This window comes from Erythrolamprus reginae, chromosome 11 (assembly GCF_031021105.1).
Source record: "Erythrolamprus reginae isolate rEryReg1 chromosome 11, rEryReg1.hap1, whole genome shotgun sequence".
NCBI classification, from domain to species: domain Eukaryota; kingdom Metazoa; phylum Chordata; class Lepidosauria; order Squamata; family Dipsadidae; genus Erythrolamprus; species Erythrolamprus reginae.
Window position 1 is genome coordinate 30,396,769 of NC_091960.1, and position 20,030 is coordinate 30,416,798.

Consider the following 20,030-nt stretch of genomic DNA (forward strand, 5'->3'; position numbering starts at 1 on the left):
CCTGTCTCTCTCCTTACAGGGTAATTAATTTTAAGATCTTTCTCTGTCCTGTGTCTTTCATTTCTACGTGCCTTTTATTCTTCAGGGGAATAAATGGGATGCTCCCTTTAAGTCCCTGCTTAACTGTACTATTATTTTACTGAAAGAGTAGTAGATCCTTGGAACAAACTTCCAGCAGACGTGGTTGGTAAATCCACAGGAACTGAATTTAAACATGCCTGGGATAAACATAGATCCATCCTAAGATAAAATACAGGAAATAGTATAAGGGCAGACTAGATGGACCATGAGGTCTTTTTCTGCCGTCAGACTTCTATGTTTCTATGTTTCTATGTACCGGCAGTCAGTGGTGCTCCGCTAAGGTGGACCGGTGGTGTGTGCTCGCCCCCGTGGCTCCGACTGCTAGCAGAGTCCAGCACAATATTTCTTCACCCAGAGGGTCATTGGTTCATGGAATTCCCTTCCAGAAGAAGTTGTGACAGCTGTCAGCCTGGATAGCTTCAAGGCAGGATTAGACAGATTCATGGATGCCAAATGTATCAGTGGTTATTGAAACAGATGTCCATGTGCTGCCTCTATGTTGGTTGAGGCAGACAAGATTCCCTTGAGTACCATTTGTTGGGGGTCAGGGGAAAAGGAGGGTCTTGCCTTCTCTTTCTGCTCAAGATCCCCATAGACAATTGGTGGGCCATTGGGTGACACAGAATGCTGGACTCGATGGGCTTCAGCATGGCTCTTCTTATGTAAAAGCCGGGGTGGCGCAACCAGTAGAGTGCTGTACTGCAGGCCACTAAAGCTGACTGCTAGATCTGAAGGTCAGCGGTTCAAATCTCACCACCGGCTCAAGGTTGACTCAGCCTTCTATTCTTCCGAGATGGGTAAAATGAGGACCCGGATTGTGGGGGCAATAGGCTGGCTCTGTTAAAAAGTGCTATTGCTAACATGTTGTAAGCCACCCTGAGTCTAAGGAGAAGGGCGGCATAAAAATAAATAAATAAATAAATAAATAAATAACGCTACTGCACCTGTGCGCGGACACGCAGGGGGCCCCCACAGTGACCCACTCAGACAGGTGCAATAGTGTAATTGCGCTGGACTCCGCTAGCACTCAGAGCCAAAGGGGCGAGCATACGTCGCCTTAGCAGCCCGCCTCTGCCGACAGTGCAATTCCCATTATTCCCTACATGGAGTTCTATTCCAAGCCATCTAAAAGGCTAACCTGTGCTACCTTCCCTGTCTCGTTTTTGTAACTACGCATGTATGTAACTCAGAGCGGCTGTAGGTTTCCAGACTGATGCACTAACACAGCTTTTTCCTGTCTTCATCCTGCCAAAGGGCGTTATATTTTGTCCTTCATAGGCTGCGCCTTAGCCATCGTTGGGACCTACCTGCTAATCACCTTTGGACCGAACAATCATGAAGTCATGACAGGGGAGAACATCAGAAAACACTTGGTCAGCTGGCCGTTCCTTCTGTACATGGTAAAGTGACCCGTTGAATCGAGGATAATCTGTGGTCTTCCTCCTCAGCTTCCTTTCATTGAAAAGCCTAAGCCAATAAGGGATGTTTTGGGCTTGCTCTGTGGTTCAGAGGTGGGATTCAGCAGGCTTTGATTGTTCCGGAGAACCGGTAGTGGGAATTTTGAGTAGTTCGGAGAACTGGTAAATACCACCTCTGACCACCCCCATCTATTCTCTGTGTGCCAAATCCCAGCTGATTGGGAGGAAATGAAGATTTTGCAGTATTTATTTATTTATTTATTTACTTACTTACTTACTTACTTACTTACTTACTTACTTACTTACTTACTTACTTACTTACTGGATTTGTATGCCGCCCCTCCACAGACTCGGGGCGGCTAACAACAATGGTAAAGGACAATATGTAACAATCCAATTTAATAAAACAACTAAAAACCCTAATTATAAAAATCAAACATACACACAAACATACCATGCATAACTTGTAATGGCCTAGGGGAAGGAATATCTTAACTCCCCCATGCCGGGCGACAAAGGTGGGTCTTGAGTAGTTTGTGAAAGACAAGGAGGTTGGGGGCCGTTCTAATCTCTGGGGGGAGTTGATTCCAGAGGGCCGGGGCCACCACAGAGAAGGCTCTTCCCCTGGGCCTCGCCAAACGACATTGTTTGGTCGACAGGACCCGGAGAAAGCCAACTCTGTGGGACCTTATTGGCTGCTGTGATTCGTGCGGTAGAAGGCGGTTCCGGATGTATTCTGGCCCAATGCCATGTAGGGCTTTAAAGGTCATTACCAACACTTTGAATTGTGACCGGAAACCGATCGGCAGCCAGTGTAGGCCTGGAGTGGGGAAGGAATAGACATTTTAAGTATCCTTCCCCTGGAGTGGGGAGGGAATGGGGATTTTGCGGTATCCTTCCCCTTCCATGCCCACCAAGCCATGCCCACAGAACTGGTAATAAACATTTTTGAATCCCACCCCTGCCGTGGTTACTTGATTTTAGATCGGGGTTTCTCAAATCTTGACAACTTGAAGAGGGCTGGGCTTTTGATTCTCAGAATTGCTGGCTGCCCGGGGGATTTGGGGAACAGGCTTCCACCCACCTTAAAGTTGCCAAGTGTGAAAAATGCTGATCTGGAGCTTTAGTTTCAACTGGTTTGTCGAGTGGGTCACAAAAGCTGAGTTCATATATCAAGTTGAGCCATAGAGCAAAGATGGGCGGACTCCAAGCTGTATGCAGTCCGATGCTGGCAAAAAAAACAGACAGGTTTCTTATCTTCAGAAAGATAAATACTGAAACAGTGTGACTGTAGTTAAAAATGATCAAGAATCTACCCCAATGCTTTAAGGAAACAACCTCCCCTACAATACAGCCACTGTCAGCTCCAGGTTTGTTAAGAATGTTTCCCAGGCTTCAAAAAGTTGACTGCCCCCTGGCCATGATCTATGACTTGAAAATCGCAATGATGTATTAATACTACCCGAGGAGGTAGCCGGGCTGGCCGTGGGGTTCGCTAGACTTATTGTCTTGGGGGACCTCAACCTGCTGTCGCTCGGCGAATCCTCTGGACTGGCACAGGAGTTCATGGCCACCATGGCAGCCATGGACCTGACCCAAGTAGTACAGGGTCCGATTCACGAGGGGAGGCATGCACTTGAGCAACTGAGTAATGGTCTGAGATTAAGGGGCTTAGAAGTGTTGCCTTTGTCATGGTCAGACCATTTTCTACTACGGCTTGACTTCCTTGCTCCAATCCTCCCCTGCAGGGAGGCAGAACCGATTAAGTTGTTCCGCCCCAGGCGCCTGATGGATCCAGAAGGCTTTCAGAAGGCACTTGGGGTTCTTCCAGATACACTTGCGCACAGTTCGGCAGAGTCTCTGGCTGAGGCCTGGGACAAGGCTGCAGCGGAGGCCCTTGACCGACCAGATTATCTCAGGGACCGCCTTCTGCTGCACGAATCCCAGCGACCAGTTAGGTCCCACAGAGTGGGTCTTCTCCGGGTCCCATCAACTAAACAATGCCGCTTGGCGGGGACCCAGGGGAAGAGCCTTCTCTGTGGCGGCCCCAGCCCTCTGGAACCAACTCCCCCCAGAGATTAGAATTGCCCCCACCCTCCTTGCCTTTCGTAAGCTACTTAAAACCCACCTCTGCCGCCAGGCATGGGGGAACTGAGATACTCTTTCCCCCTAGGCCTTTACAATTTTATGCATGTATGTCTGTATGTATGTTTGGTTTTTATATTAATGGGTTTTTAATTGTTTTTATTATTGGATTATTATTGTACGCTGTCTTATTATTGCTGTTAGCCGCCACGAGTCTCCGGAGAGGGGCGGCATACAAATCCAATAAATAAATAAATAAAATAAATACATTCTATTAAATCAAACCAATTAGATAACAACATGATTTAACATGATGTGATCCCAACCAAGTTGAGTTTTAGATCTGCAGTTTCAATGGATCCCCAGATATCTCTAGCTATCCTGAGTGGCTCAAGGTTGACTCAGTCTTCTATTCTTCCAAGGTCGGTAAAATGAGGACCCAGATTGTTGAGGACTCTGTAAACCACTTAGACAGGGCTGTAAAGCATTATGAAGCTGTATATAAGTCTACGTTCTATGGTTATTGCCGTCCTTACTCCATATCCAGCCTAGATGGTTGTGTTTAAACACAAGTTCTTGGGATATTTTACTGGTAGCTCTAGTGCACGGGTGTCAAACTCATGTCATCAGGGCGGCATCACATGACATATAGGGACTTTTCCCCCATTCGGATGGCCAGCACATGATGCTTCCGGCCCATGGGCCAGGAGTTTGACAGTCGTGCTCTAGTGTGTTAAGCAAGCCAAGTGAGTCAACTCATTATAATAATCTAGGAATGTGAGGAAATGTCAAAACTAACAATGGAATTGCAAAATAGGGAAAAGTCAGACTTCTACAAGGCCTGGGAGAAATGGTACCATTGGTTAAGACAAAAAAAATATCTAAATACCATCAAAAAAGAAGACTGTTCAACAACGACGTCACGTATAGACAACAAATCATGAAATGAAAATAATATTTCCGTTTAATTTACTTAAGACATTGATCGACGTAACCTGTAGACACTCAACAAACCCTACGAATAAATTCCCAAAATATCGACCAATTAGACAAGAACATGCTCATTAGATAAGCATTACTTATATTTATTAAAACTAATTAATACTACACTACAAGCAAATAAAAGCGAAGGGAAACTTATTCCAATTACACATTTAAATCAGAGGTTGTGTATTATTGAAATGCCAACTAAATAGTCGGCACCCTTTCCTTCTCCTCTCCTTTCTATCACCCCTTTCTTTCTTTCTTTCTTTCTTTCTTTCTTTCTTTCTTTCTTTCTTTCTCTATTACGACTTTTCACTATCTTTTATTTTTTTCCCTTCTTTCTTTTGTTCTGTCTCTGTTTTAATAATGATACATATGATTGTGATATCATGCATTATATATACCTTTTTTATGTCTTGTCTTTGTTGTGTTTTTCTAAAGTATATATTTAATAAAGATTATTTTATATAATAATCTAGGACAGGGATGGCAAAACTTTTTGGGTTCGTGTGCCAAAAGGGTGTATGTGCATGTGCTAGAAGGCACACGGTGCCCACAACCATTCCCTCCCCCCACACATGTGCACAACCTCCCCGCACTGCCCCTGCCCATGTGTACAATTCCCCGTGCATGCGCACAGGCCTCACTGAAGCCTGGGATAGTGAAAAAACAGCCACAATTGGCAAACCGGAAGTCCGTTTTTCCGAACTTCTGGTTTCCTGTTGGATTGTTTTTCACCCTCCGGGGCTTCAGGAAAGCTTCCCTGAAGATCTGGAGCGTGAAAATCAGCACAATGGGGAAACCGGAAGTCCGTTTTCCTGAACTTCCGGTTTGCCTGTTGGGCAGTTTTTTGTGCTCCGGGGCTTCAGGGAAGCTTCCTTGAAGCCTCCGGGGGGCAAAATGGCCTTCCTGAAGGCCAAAAAATCAGCTGGCTAATGCGCTCATGCGCACTGTAGCTCACATAGAGCGATACCTCGCATGCCTTCCGATATGGCTCAGGGCACCACTTGTGCCATATGTTAGCCATCACAGATCTAGGGTTTGCAAACTACAGAGGATCAGTTCTTGGGGCTACTTCTGAAAAGTGTTCGGAAACTTCAGATTGTGCAGAACGCAGCCGCGAGAGCCATCGTGGGGCTTCCAAGATTCACCCACGTTTCTTCAACACTCCGTGGCTTGCATTGGCTGCCAATCAGTTTCCGGTCACAATTCAAAGTGTTGGTCATGACCTTTAAAGCCCTACATGGCATTGGACCAGATTACCTCCGGAACCGCCTGCTACCACACAAATCCCAGTGACCAATAAGGTCCCACAGAGTTGGCCTTCTCTGGGTCCCGTCGACTGAACAATGTCGTTTGGCGGGCCCTAGGGGAAGAGCCTTCTCTGTGGCGGCCCCGGCCCACTGGAACCAACTCCCCCCGGAGATTAGAACTGCTCCCACCCTCCCTGTCTTTCGTAAACTACTCAAGACTCATTTATTCCGCCAGGCATGGGGGAGTTGAGATATTCCTTCCCCCTAGGCCATTACAAGTTGTGCATGGTATGTTTGTGTGTATGTTTGGTTTTATAATAGGGGTTTTTAGTTGTTTTTTATTTTTGGATTGTACATGTTGTTTTTATTATTGTTGTTAGCCGCCCCAAGTCTACGGAGAGGGGCAGCATACAAATCCAATAAATTATTATTAAATTAATTATTATTGAGAGAAGCTGGTTTAGTGGGGAGGCTATTCCCTTCCTGAGCCAAACAGCCAAGAATAAGGAATCTGCCATCAGAAAGAAGCAGCTCAAGAAACAGGTGTGGCTCCGGAAGATTTTACTGATTTATTTAAAAAATGTGGATGGCCATCCATTTTGCCAAACCTCGATGTAAATTAAACCTCTGCAAGAAAAGTATATAATTAAAACAACAATTACACAAGATGATGATATAATTAAAATAATAACAACACACAATTATAGGAATATAATTAAAATAATAATTGCTCATGAACTGCGGCACTGCCCAATAGCTTACAGGGTTATGTTTGTTAGTTCATGAGTGAGATGGCCGAACAGCTTTTGCTTCAGGGGCACCAATTGCATAAGGAGCCATGTGGGCTGTAGTTCCCCAGTTCAAATCTCAGCAGGCTCAAGGTTGACTCAGCCTTCCATCCTTCCGAGGTAGGTCAAATGAGGACCCAGATTGTTGGGGGCGATATGCTGACTCTGTAAACCACTTAGAGAGGGCTGTAAAGCATTGTGAAGGACTATATTTACTGACCCCTCACATCCTGGACACAAACTGTTTCAACTCCTACCCTCAAAAGGTTGCTCCAGAGCACTTCACACCAAGACAACTAGACACAAGAACAGTTTTTTCCCGAACGCCATCACTCTGCTAAACAAATCATTCCCTCAACACTGTCAGACTTTTTACTATGTCTGCACTTCTATTTCTACCAGTTTTTTCTCATCATTCCTATCACCCATTTCCTCCCACTTATGACTGTAACTTGTTGCTTGTATCCTAAGAGTTTTATTAATATTGATTGTTTCTTCATTGCTTCTTTGACCCATATGACAATCAGTAAATATTATACCTCATGATTCTTGACAAATCTATATTTTCTTTTATGTACACTGAGAGCATATGCACTAAGACAAATTCCTTGTGTGTCCAATCACACTTGGCCAATAAAGAATTCTACTCTATGCTACTCTACTCTATTCTATTCTATTCTATTCAAGTCTAAGTACTATTAACTAAAAACTGACCCTTCCGGCCCAGGGTGAATAATAATAATAATACAGTAATAATAATAATAATAATAATAATAATAATAATAATAATAATAATAATAATACAGTAATAATAATAATAATAATAATAATTTATTGGATTTGTATGCCGCCCCTCTCCGCAGACTCGGGGCAGCTAACAACAATAATAAACACAACATGTACAATCCAATAATAAAAACAACTAAAAACCCCTATTATAAAACCAAACATACACACAAACATACCTTGCATAACTTGTAATGGCCTAGGGGGAAGAGCTATCTCAACTCCCCATGCCTGGCGGTATAAATGAGTCTTGAGTAGTTTACGAAAGACAGGGAGGGTGGGGGCAGTTCTAATGGTTTGCACTTATGACCACCACGTTCACTTAATGAATGTCACAAAAAAGGAAAAGCGTTTTACCACCATTACAACCTACCCTGTTTCCCCCAAAATAAGACACCCCCGAAAGTAAGACATAGAAGAGGTTTCATAGAATTGCCTAATATAAGTCACCCATGAAAGTAAGATATAGGAGATGTTTCGTTTCGCAGCATTCCCGAACAGAACATATATAACATATTTGAAGAAAGTATGATTGTTGTACATGGAAATAATGGTACAGTAGTAGTAAGAAATTCTTGATAGAATTCACAGTTTGTCTGGTTATGCTGTACAGTATATAATAAATGTTCATTTTTTTTGTTCAGCAATAAATGTGAATTCTTTTTCATTGAAAGAAAAAAGACATCCTGCCAGGCCCAAAGTCAATATGTGAAGTCAAAGGTTGGCCTGACACAGTTTTGGTAGAACAGGGGAGAGTGAGAGAGAGAGTGAGAGATTTTTTTTTTTTTTTTAAATAAATTTTTATTGATTTTATAGGTTTACAAAAAACAAACATATAACAGTGCACAGTGCATGTGCCCATCACCAAACAACACACACACACACACCGTCACCCCCACCACCCCTATAGAAGGATTCAAAGAATTTTTAAGTTATTTGTCTATCTATTGATCCTTGGCTCTATCTTGAACGATTTTTACTAAAAGAGTGATTGTAATTTATTTTTCGTATGTACATCACAGATTCTACTTAACATATAATCTTTTACCTTGTTCCATCGCACCATCAGCTTCTCTAGTTTATTCTCATCAAAATTATTTAATCTTATTTCCATAATTTCAAAATGTATGTGATCCACCATGTACCAGTACCAATTCTGTAGTGTCCATTTTGTAGAGTCTTTCCATCCTAATACTATCACCGCTTGAGCACTTTCCAATGCTACAGTTTTAATTTCTTTAGATTCTCCTAGTTCCCTATATTTAATTAAGATTGCTGTTTCTTTTGTAATTATCCAATTAATGTTTAACATTTTATTAATTTCATTCTGGACTACCTTCCAGAATTTCTGTATTTCTGTACATTCCCAGATCATATGCATAAAAATTCCTTTTTTCTGGCATCCATGCCAGCATTTACCCTTCTCTTTCCCCTGGAAGTGTGCAATTTGTACAGGTGTATAGTACCACTTATGTAAGAGAGAGAGTGAGAGATTTATGCCACGCAGCACACATTACGCAGAATCCAAAGTAAACTGAACACAGGAAGGAATTAGAAATCCCTGCATCGGATTTGTCCTCATGATTGCACTTGTGGGTGTGGGGATGGGAGATGAGCTTTTGACCTGGATGTAATCTTAAGGGACCTTTAGTTGGAATGAATCATGCAGAATCCAAATTGGCTTTGTTAATAAATCGGACCATGCGCTAAAAATATAAGACGTGGAAGTTGATTTATTTTCTCAGATGCTATTTGGTTCGCTGACACATCCCCTGAAAATAAGACGTAGCACATCTTTTGGACCAAAAATTAATATAAGACGCTGTCTTATTTTCGGGGAAACACGGTAATAGACGTCCTCCAATATGGTTGAAAATAGAGGGCTTCCTGTCCCTGAAATGCAAATTCCTGCTCCCAGATTCCTGGGGAACTAAAGGGGAGATGTCTGTCTCTTCAGCCTGCAAGGGCAAGAATAGACCCCTGGAAACCCAGCCTGATTTCTCTGTTCTCTTTCTTTAGCTGGTGGAGATCATTCTGTTTTGCCTGCTTTTATATTTCTACAAGGAGAAGAAAGCAAACTACATTGTGGTGATTCTGCTTCTGGTAGCCCTCCTTGGTAAGTTGCTTCTCCTCTTCCTCTTTATGCAAGGTCGGTTTCACAAACTGGGTTGTTAAGAGAAACCAAAGATATACAGTAATACCTCGTCTTACGACCTTAATTGGTTCCAGAAGGCGGTTCGTAAGGCGAAAGGTTCGTAAGACAAAACATTGTTTCCCATAGGAAACAATGTAAAAGCGATTAATGCGTGCAAAGGGGACAAAAAAAACGCAAAATGGCGCTCCGCTGGGCGCTGTCGCCTGGCTGTCACCTTTTATAACAGCCGGGGGGCTTCTCAGCATTCTCCCGAACCCGAACTTTTCGGGTTCGGGTTCCGGAGGCTGCCGAGAAGCGCCCGGCTGTTTCAGAAGGTGACAGCCAGCCGGCGGCGCTTCTCGGCAGCCTCCCGAACCCGAACTTTTGCCAAACTTCCAGGTTTGGCATTCGGGAGAACGCCGAGAAGCCCCCCGGCTGTTTTAAAAGGTGACAGCCGGGCGGCGGCGCACAGCAGAGTGCCATTTTGCGATTTTTTTCCTCCCTTGCACGCATTAATTGCTTTTACATTGTTTCCTACGGGAAACATTGTTTCGTCTTATGAACCTTTCGCCTTACAAACCACCTTCCGGAACCAATTAAGTTTGTAAGATGAGGTATTACTGTACATACAAACTGGGTGGAACTGCACTCAATAGTAGCAACAGCAGGAGGGATCTTGGAGTCTTGGTGGACAACCAATTAAATATGAGCCAGCAATAGGCAGTGGCAGCCAAAAAAGCATTTTAGAATGAGCTGAAATTTTGCCCGCCAATTCTGTTTGTTTGCCATGGAGATCAGCAGCTGAATCTCACATGAGGCCCTTCCAACCCAATGCGAACCGAGAGGGGAGGTAAGTCTGGAACACATCCAGGAGGGGGTTCCTACTTACCGCTGCTACTGGTGCGATGCACACGCAGCTCTGGTTGGCACGTGGAGATTTCGGTGATTTTTTTCTGCATGCGCAGAAGCAAAATCTCACCAGGATATGTGCACCTGCCTGTCGGTCACGCCGTTTTTTACTACCCGTGTGCAGTGCGGTCCGGTAAGGAGCCCAATACTGAACCCATCTGTTAGTATGGTTCGGTACGAAATCTTCAACACACATTAAGCAGAGTTGTGGTGGTGTAGGAAATGTGGATTAGCCAGGCAATGACTCAGAATTAGTATCAATGTATATACAACAATATTATTATTTACCAATATACAGAATCAACCATATAATACTCTAATAGTTTACAAACCACGCGCACAGCAAGAATACAGCTCAGGGCAAAATATATCTTTAACAAAGTAACTTCCCGCAAAGGGAATGGTGTTGGCGCCCTCTTATGGCCAATCAGGAATACTTCCTTAAAGGTACAGTCTTTACATTTATACAAACTAACGTAGTTAGTTATTGTATGTCAACACCTAAGTAGGTTACGTTCTATCTACTAACACCATCCCTGAACTGTGGTGATTCACTTAACAGCCATGGCAAGAAAAGTCATAAAGGGAGGCAAAACTCATGGTACAAATGTCTCCCTTAGCAACAGAAATGTTGGGCTCAATTGTCGCCATAAGTCAGGAACTACCTGTACTGTTTTTTTATCACTGTTGTTAGTCGTTGCTCTTGAGCAAAACGATGGCTTGTTACTGTTCTGTCGGGCTCTCTGATAGAATCCTCCCAAAAATTCACAGGTACAAATTTCAGACACACACACGTTTGAAAATTCAAAACAATGTTCTTTATAATGAAAATTCACTTCAACCAAGACCTCTTTGGGTATAGCAAAGAGCCCTCGTCTCAAAACAAACTGGTAATTTGTACAAGTCCCTTATCGGTTCTGTGATACTTAGCTTGCAGCTGTGAGGCAATTCACAGTCCTTTTTCTTTCACAAAGTGAAACACACTTTGCTCTGGTTTAGTTTCAAAGCAGGGGAAAATCAGCACACAAAAAGTCAAAGTCAGTAAAGCAGTCACGAAACACAACGATCAGATAATCCTCCACAATGGCCAAACCCACAGGCTGCTCTTTATAGCAGCCTCACTAATGACCCCAGCCCCACCCAACCACAGGTGGCCTCATTTTCTTTGAGAATAATCTCTCAGTTGTTGTTGCCTATGCATCGCTCTCCGCATGCATGGCTGTACCATTAACTCTTGTTCTGAATCCAAGGAGGAGCTAGATAATTGATCTCCTTCTGAGCTGTCTGCCCCACTCTCCTCCTCCCTGTCACTCATGTCTCCTTGGTCAGAGGAGCCTTCATCAGCAGATTCCACCGGGTGGCAAAACAGGCCTGCAGCATGTGGATGTCTCCCCCACATCCACAGTCCTTGGGGCAGGAGCAGGGCCAGAGCTAACCACAACAGTTACCTTGGTGGATTTTTTTTCCAGGTTCCATGACTCTCGTTACCGTCAAAGCCGTCGCCGGCATGGTGGCGGTTTCCATTCGGGGGAATATGCAGCTGGGCTACCCCATCTTCTACATCATGGCAGTGTGCATGGTGGCGACAACAGCCTTTCAGGCCGAGTAAGTGGAGCCGAGATTTCTTTCTCCCTTTCTTCCCAAATGTGTATTTCCCCCCGCCCCTGCCACTCACCACCAAATGTCAAGGTAATTTCAATTTAATCAAAATGAATTATAGATCAAAAATAGAGCCTGTGTGGCAGCTAGCACTGGAAACTGGGTAATTGCATTCTTCTCGCTGTTTCTGCCCAGAGATGGGCCTTTTAATAACAATTTGAATAATTTCCTGTTCTAAAGAGGCTTGGCGGGGAGGCGTTTGGGAATTACACAGCTAAATGCCAACTTCCCACACTGGTTGCAACTTGCGTGGATGGCTGGACGTGTGCTCAGAGGGATGGAGAGCATTCTTTGACACATAAGAAGAGGTGGGGGGTTTTCCTGGATCTTCAGGTTCCATTTGTAGCCATCATGGTTGGGAGCCAAAGCTATACTTTGGTGCAGCAACCAAACAGGACAGGTACAGGCTTCAATGGATAGGAAAAGTCCAGATATCTTCAAGTTGTTAAGGTTGGGAAACACTGTGCTATGGGATAATGCATGCCAAAACAAAACACAGAGACAGATTTCCCCTCCCCATGCCATCATTCTGCCCAACACTTAATTCCCATAGCCTTTATTCTATTCTATTCTACATTGTATTCTTTCTATTCAGCATTATATTATATTCTACATTATATTATAATCCATTGTTCTATTTTCTCCTATTCTCTTCTCCCCTCCTCTTCTATTTTCTTCTCTTCTCTATATTTTCTCTTCTATTCTACATTCTGTTCTCTTCTATTCAACATTATTATTCTACATCATATTCTAATCCATTGTTCTATTTTCTCCTATTCTCTTCTCCCCTCCTCTTCTATTTTCTTCTCTTCTCTATATTTTCTCTTCTATTCTACATTCTGTTCTCTTCTATTCAACATTATTATTCTACATCATATTCTAATCCATTGTTCTATTTTCTCCTATTCTCTTCTCCCCTCCTCTTCTATTTTCTTCTCTTCTCTATATTTTCTCTTCTATTCTACATTCTGTTCTCTTCTATTCAACATTATTATTCTACATCATATTCTAATCCATTGTTCTATTTTCTCCTATTCTCCCCTCCTCTTCTATTTTCTTCTCTTCTCTATATTTTCTCTTCTCTTCTACATTCTGTTCTCTTCTATTCAACATTATTATTCTACATCATATTCTAATCCATTGTTCTATTTTCTCCTATTCTCCCCTCCTCTTCTATTTTCTTCTCTTCTCTATATTTTCTCTTCTCTTCTACATTCTGTTCTATTCTATTCAACATTATTATTCTACATCATATTCTAATCCATTGTTCTATTTTCTCCTATTCTCTTCTCCCCTCCTCTTCTATTTTCTTCTCTTCTCTATATTTTCTCTTCTATTCTACATTCTGTTCTCTTCTATTCAACATTATTATTCTACATCATATTCTAATCCATTGTTCTATTTTCTCCTATTCTCCCCTCCTCTTCTATTTTCTTCTCTTCTCTATATTTTCTCTTCTATTCTACATTCTGTTCTCTTCTATTCAACATTATTATTCTACATCATATTCTAATCCATTGTTCTATTTTCTCCTATTCTCCCCTCCTCTTCTATTTTCTTCTCTTCTCTATATTTTCTCTTCTATTCTACATTCTGTTCTCTTCTATTCAACATTATTATTCTACATCATATTCTAATCCATTGTTCTATTTTCTCCTATTCTCCCCTCCTCTTCTATTTTCTTCTCTTCTCTATATTTTCTCTTCTATTCTACATTCTGTTCTCTTCTATTCAACATTATTATTCTACATCATATTCTAATCCATTGTTCTATTTTCTCCTATTCTCCCCTCCTCTTCTATTTTCTTCTCTTCTCTATATTTTCTCTTCTATTCTACATTCTGTTCTCTTCTATTCAACATTATTATTCTACATCATATTCTAATCCATTGTTCTATTTTCTCCTATTCTCCCCTCCTCTTCTATTTTCTTCTCTTCTCTATATTTTCTCTTCTATTCTACATTCTGTTCTATTCTATTCAACATTATTATTCTACATCATATTCTAATCCATTGTTCTATTTTCTCCTATTCTCTTCTCCCCTCCTCTTCTATTTTCTTCTCTTCTCTATATTTTCTCTTCTATTCTACATTCTGTTCTATTCTATTCAACATTATTATTCTACATCATATTCTAATCCATTGTTCTATTTTCTCCTATTCTCCCCTCCTCTTCTATTTTCTTCTCTTCTCTATATTTTCTCTTCTCTTCTACATTCTGTTCTCTTCTATTCAACATTATTATTCTACATCATATTCTAATCCATTGTTCTATTTTCTCCTATTCTCTTCTCCCCTCCTCTTCTATTTTCTTCTCTTCTCTATATTTTCTCTTCTATTCTACATTCTGTTCTCTTCTATTCAACATTATTATTCTACATCATATTCTAATCCATTGTTCTATTTTCTCCTATTCTCCCCTCCTCTTCTATTTTCTTCTCTTCTCTATATTTTCTCTTCTATTCTACATTCTGTTCTCTTCTATTCAACATTATTATTCTACATCATATTCTAATCCATTGTTCTATTTTCTCCTATTCTCTTCTCCCCTCCTCTTCTATTTTCTTCTCTTCTCTATATTTTCTCTTCTATTCTACATTCTGTTCTATTCTATTCAACATTATTATTCTACATCATATTCTAATCCATTGTTCTATTTTCTCCTATTCTCTTCTCCCCTCCTCTTCTATTTTCTTCTCTTCTCTATATTTTCTCTTCTATTCTACATTCTGTTCTATTCTATTCAACATTATTATTCTACATCATATTCTAATCCATTGTTCTATTTTCTCCTATTCTCTTCTCCCCTCCTCTTCTATTTTCTTCTCTTCTCTATATTTTCTCTTCTATTCTACATTCTGTTCTCTTCTATTCAACATTATTATTCTACATCATATTCTAATCCATTGTTCTATTTTCTCCTATTCTCCCCTCCTCTTCTATTTTCTTCTCTTCTCTATATTTTCTCTTCTATTCTACATTCTGTTCTCTTCTATTCAACATTATTATTCTACATCATATTCTAATCCATTGTTCTATTTTCTCCTATTCTCCCCTCCTCTTCTATTTTCTTCTCTTCTCTATATTTTCTCTTCTATTCTACATTCTGTTCTATTCTATTCAACATTATTATTCTACATCATATTCTAATCCATTGTTCTATTTTCTCCTATTCTCTTCTCCCCTCCTCTTCTATTTTCTTCTCTTCTCTATATTTTCTCTTCTATTCTACATTCTGTTCTATTCTATTCAACATTATTATTCTACATCATATTCTAATCCATTGTTCTATTTTCTCCTATTCTCCCCTCCTCTTCTATTTTCTTCTCTTCTCTATATTTTCTCTTCTCTTCTACATTCTGTTCTCTTCTATTCAACATTATTATTCTACATCATATTCTAATCCATTGTTCTATTTTCTCCTATTCTCTTCTCCCCTCCTCTTCTATTTTCTTCTCTTCTCTATATTTTCTCTTCTATTCTACATTCTGTTCTCTTCTATTCAACATTATTATTCTACATCATATTCTAATCCATTGTTCTATTTTCTCCTATTCTCCCCTCCTCTTCTATTTTCTTCTCTTCTCTATATTTTCTCTTCTATTCTACATTCTGTTCTCTTCTATTCAACATTATTATTCTACATCATATTCTAATCCATTGTTCTATTTTCTCCTATTCTCCCCTCCTCTTCTATTTTCTTCTCTTCTCTATATTTTCTCTTCTATTCTACATTCTGTTCTCTTCTATTCAACATTATTATTCTACATCATATTCTAATCCATTGTTCTATTTTCTCCTATTCTCCCCTCCTCTTCTATTTTCTTCTCTTCTCTATATTTTCTCTTCTATTCTACATTCTGTTCTCTTCTATTCAACATTATTATTCTACATCATATTCTAATCCATTGTTCTATTTTCTCCTATTCTCCCCTCCTCTTCTATTTTCTTCTCTTCTCTATATTTTCTCTTCTATTCTACATTCTGTTCTCTTCTATTCAACATTATTATTCTACATCATATTCTAATCCATTGTTCTATTTTCTCCTATTCTCCCCTCCTCTTCTATTTTCTTCTCTTCTCTATATTTTCTCTTCTATTCTACATTCTGTTCTCTTCTATTCAACATTATTATTCTACATCATATTCTAATCCATTGTTCTATTTTCTCCTATTCTCCCCTCCTCTTCTATTTTCTTCTCTTCTCTATATTTTCTCTTCTATTCTACATTCTGTTCTATTCTATTCAACATTATTATTCTACATCATATTCTAATCCATTGTTCTATTTTCTCCTATTCTCCCCTCCTCTTCTATTTTCTTCTCTTCTCTATATTTTCTCTTCTCTTCTACATTCTGTTCTCTTCTATTCAACATTATTATTCTACATCATATTCTAATCCATTGTTCTATTTTCTCCTATTCTCTTCTCCCCTCCTCTTCTATTTTCTTCTCTTCTCTATATTTTCTCTTCTATTCTACATTCTGTTCTCTTCTATTCAACATTATTATTCTACATCATATTCTAATCCATTGTTCTATTTTCTCCTATTCTCTTCTCCCCTCCTCTTCTATTTTCTTCTCTTCTCTATATTTTCTCTTCTATTCTACATTCTGTTCTCTTCTATTCAACATTATTATTCTACATCATATTCTAATCCATTGTTCTATTTTCTCCTATTCTCCCCTCCTCTTCTATTTTCTTCTCTTCTCTATATTTTCTCTTCTATTCTACATTCTGTTCTCTTCTATTCAACATTATTATTCTACATCATATTCTAATCCATTGTTCTATTTTCTCCTATTCTCCCCTCCTCTTCTATTTTCTTCTCTTCTCTATATTTTCTCTTCTATTCTACATTCTGTTCTCTTCTATTCAACATTATTATTCTACATCATATTCTAATCCATTGTTCTATTTTCTCCTATTCTCTTCTCCCCTCCTCTTCTATTTTCTTCTCTTCTCTATATTTTCTCTTCTATTCTACATTCTGTTCTATTCTATTCAACATTATTATTCTACATCATATTCTAATCCATTGTTCTATTTTCTCCTATTCTCTTCTCCCCTCCTCTTCTATTTTCTTCTCTTCTCTATATTTTCTCTTCTCTTCTACATTCTGTTCTCTTCTATTCAACATTATTATTCTACATCATATTCTAATCCATTGTTCTATTTTCTCCTATTCTCCCCTCCTCTTCTATTTTCTTCTCTTCTCTATATTTTCTCTTCTCTTCTACATTCTGTTCTCTTCTATTCAACATTATTATTCTACATCATATTCTAATCCATTGTTCTATTTTCTCCTATTCTCCCCTCCTCTTCTATTTTCTTCTCTTCTCTATATTTTCTCTTCTATTCTACATTCTGTTCTCTTCTATTCAACATTATTATTCTACATCATATTCTAATCCATTGTTCTATTTTCTCCTATTCTCTTCTCCCCTCCTCTTCTATTTTCTTCTCTTCTCTATATTTTCTCTTCTATTCTACATTCTGTTCTATTCTATTCAACATTATTATTCTACATCATATTCTAATCCATTGTTCTATTTTCTCCTATTCTCTTCTCCCCTCCTCTTCTATTTTCTTCTCTTCTCTATATTTTCTCTTCTATTCTACATTCTGTTCTATTCTATTCAACATTATTATTCTACATCATATTCTAATCCATTGTTCTATTTTCTCCTATTCTCTTCTCCCCTCCTCTTCTATTTTCTTCTCTTCTCTATATTTTCTCTTCTATTCTACATTCTGTTCTCTTCTATTCAACATTATTATTCTACATCATATTCTAATCCATTGTTCTATTTTCTCCTATTCTCCCCTCCTCTTCTATTTTCTTCTCTTCTCTATATTTTCTCTTCTATTCTACATTCTGTTCTATTCTATTCAACATTATTATTCTACATCATATTCTAATCCATTGTTCTATTTTCTCCTATTCTCTTCTCCCCTCCTCTTCTATTTTCTTCTCTTCTATATACAGTGGCACCTCTACTTATGAACTTAATTCGTTCCCTGACCAGGTTCTTAAGTAGAGAGGTTTGTAAGAAGAAGCAATTTTTCCCATAGGATTCAATGTAAAAGCAAATAATGTGTGCAATTGGGGAAACCACAGAGAGGGTGGAGGCCCTGTTTCCTCCCAGGAGATTCCTAAAGTGGCCCCACGGAGGCTTCTCCCTGCCTTTTCCGGTTACAGTTTGGGAGGCTCGGGTTTGTATGTGGAAAATGGTTCTTGAGAAAAGGCAAAAAATCTTTGAACACCTGGTTCTTATCTACAAGAGTTTGTAAGTAGAGGCATTCTTAGGTAGAGGTACCACCGTACTCTCTTTTCTTTCTTCTCTTCTCTTCTACATTCCATTCAATTCTATATTCTATTCTACATTCTGTTCTATTCAACATTCTATTCTATTCTACCTTATATTCTAATCCATTGTTCTATTTTCTCCTCTCCTCTTCTATTTTCTTGCTTAACAACTAGGACAGAAACAACTCAGGATTGAAATTAAGGGTTCTTGGAGCTCTCTGTCAGGCCAAAACCTCTAACTTCCCGTAATGACACTGAGATTGGTTGTTTTCTTGCAGACATATAATTTATTTATTTATTTATTTATTTATTTATTTATTTATTTATTTATTTATTTATTTATTAGATTTGTATGCCGTCCCTCTTTTGAAGGCTCGGGGCGGCTAACAACAATAAAAAAGACAATGTAACAAATCTAATATTAAAAAATAATCTAAAAACCCCAATTTAAGAGACCAATCATGCAAACAAGCACACCATGTATAAATTCTATAAGCCTAGGGGGAAGGGAATATCTCAATTCCCCCATGCCTGATGACAGAGGTGGGTTTTAAGGAGCTTGCGAAAGGCAAGGAGGGTAGGGGCAACTCTGATATCTGGAGGGAGCTGGTTCCAGAGGGTCGGGGCCGCCACAGAGAAGGCTCTTCTCCTGGGTCCCGCCAAATGACATTGTTTAGTCGACGGGACCCGGAGAAGGCCAACTCTGTGGGACCTAACCGGTCGCTGGGATAATTATAACAGCCAGTGGAACAACTTGCTTCCAAAAGTTGTCAATGCTCCAACACTGGAAGTGTTAAAGAAGAGATTGGATAATCATTTGTCTGAAATGATATAAAGGTTTCCTGCCTAAGCACTCCCTTCCAACTCTGTTATTCTACTTGTGATTTGTAATTGCCCAAACTAGGCAACACTGATGACGTCATATAGTTTGGGTAATGAAATGTCTACCAAAAAATCCACCAAGTTCAAAAAGTACCAAGGACCCCTCGCTGTAAAACATTACCTAGACATTTTGGAGTGAGCTAAAAATTTTGCCTGGCAAATCAGCTTATTTTCGCCACCAAAATCAGCAGCTAAATCTCAGACTGTTGATCCTATTTTGGTTCATGATTTGTAATTTTCCCCTTTTTGTGTGCCGAAACATCTTTGCCTTTTCCTGAAATGCTTTGTTATTTATTTATGGGCAGTGTTGTCTGATTTTTTTTCTTCCACTGTATTTCTGTTTCTCCTAGGTTTTTAACCCAAGCTTCCCATTTGTATGATGTATCCCAGATTGCCAGTGTGGGTTATATCCTGTCTACTGTGATAGGAATTTCAGCAGGTAGGTGTATATCCGTGCATTAAAATGACGAAAGGACCTGATCAGCAAATACTGTATTTTTTGGAGTATAAGATGCACCTTTTTCCTCCCTAAAAGAGGCTGAAAATTCAGGTTTGCCTTATTTATTTATTTATTCATTCATTCATTCATTCATTTATTTATTAGATTTGTATGCCGCCCCTCTCCGTTATACTCTGAATGCAGCTTATTTCAAAGTTTTTTCCCCCAGCCCTAACTAGGTGCTAACGATCTTCCCAGCTCTTATCTTGCAGGTTCATTCACTGTTACTTTCTGCAAAGAA

The 20,030-nt window shown here is 39.6% G+C and overlaps 1 protein-coding gene across 6 annotated transcripts in view; it reads left to right on the plus strand.

Annotated features, from left to right (window-relative positions):
• NIPAL3 (NIPA like domain containing 3) overlaps positions 1 to 20,030 on the plus strand; it is a 45,522-nt gene that overhangs the window by 15,289 nt on the left and 10,203 nt on the right. For 5 of the 6 annotated variants that reach the window (XM_070764224.1, XM_070764222.1, XM_070764221.1 and 2 more), the window contains 4 exons: positions 1,336 to 1,481; positions 9,415 to 9,511; positions 11,908 to 12,043; positions 19,641 to 19,729. In XM_070764224.1, the coding sequence (XP_070620325.1) occupies positions 1,336 to 1,481; positions 9,415 to 9,511; positions 11,908 to 12,043; positions 19,641 to 19,729 (468 nt within the window). The remainder of the gene's footprint in view (positions 1 to 1,335; positions 1,482 to 9,414; positions 9,512 to 11,907; positions 12,044 to 19,640; positions 19,730 to 20,030) is intronic. The other variant, XM_070764226.1, reaches the window with a different exon arrangement.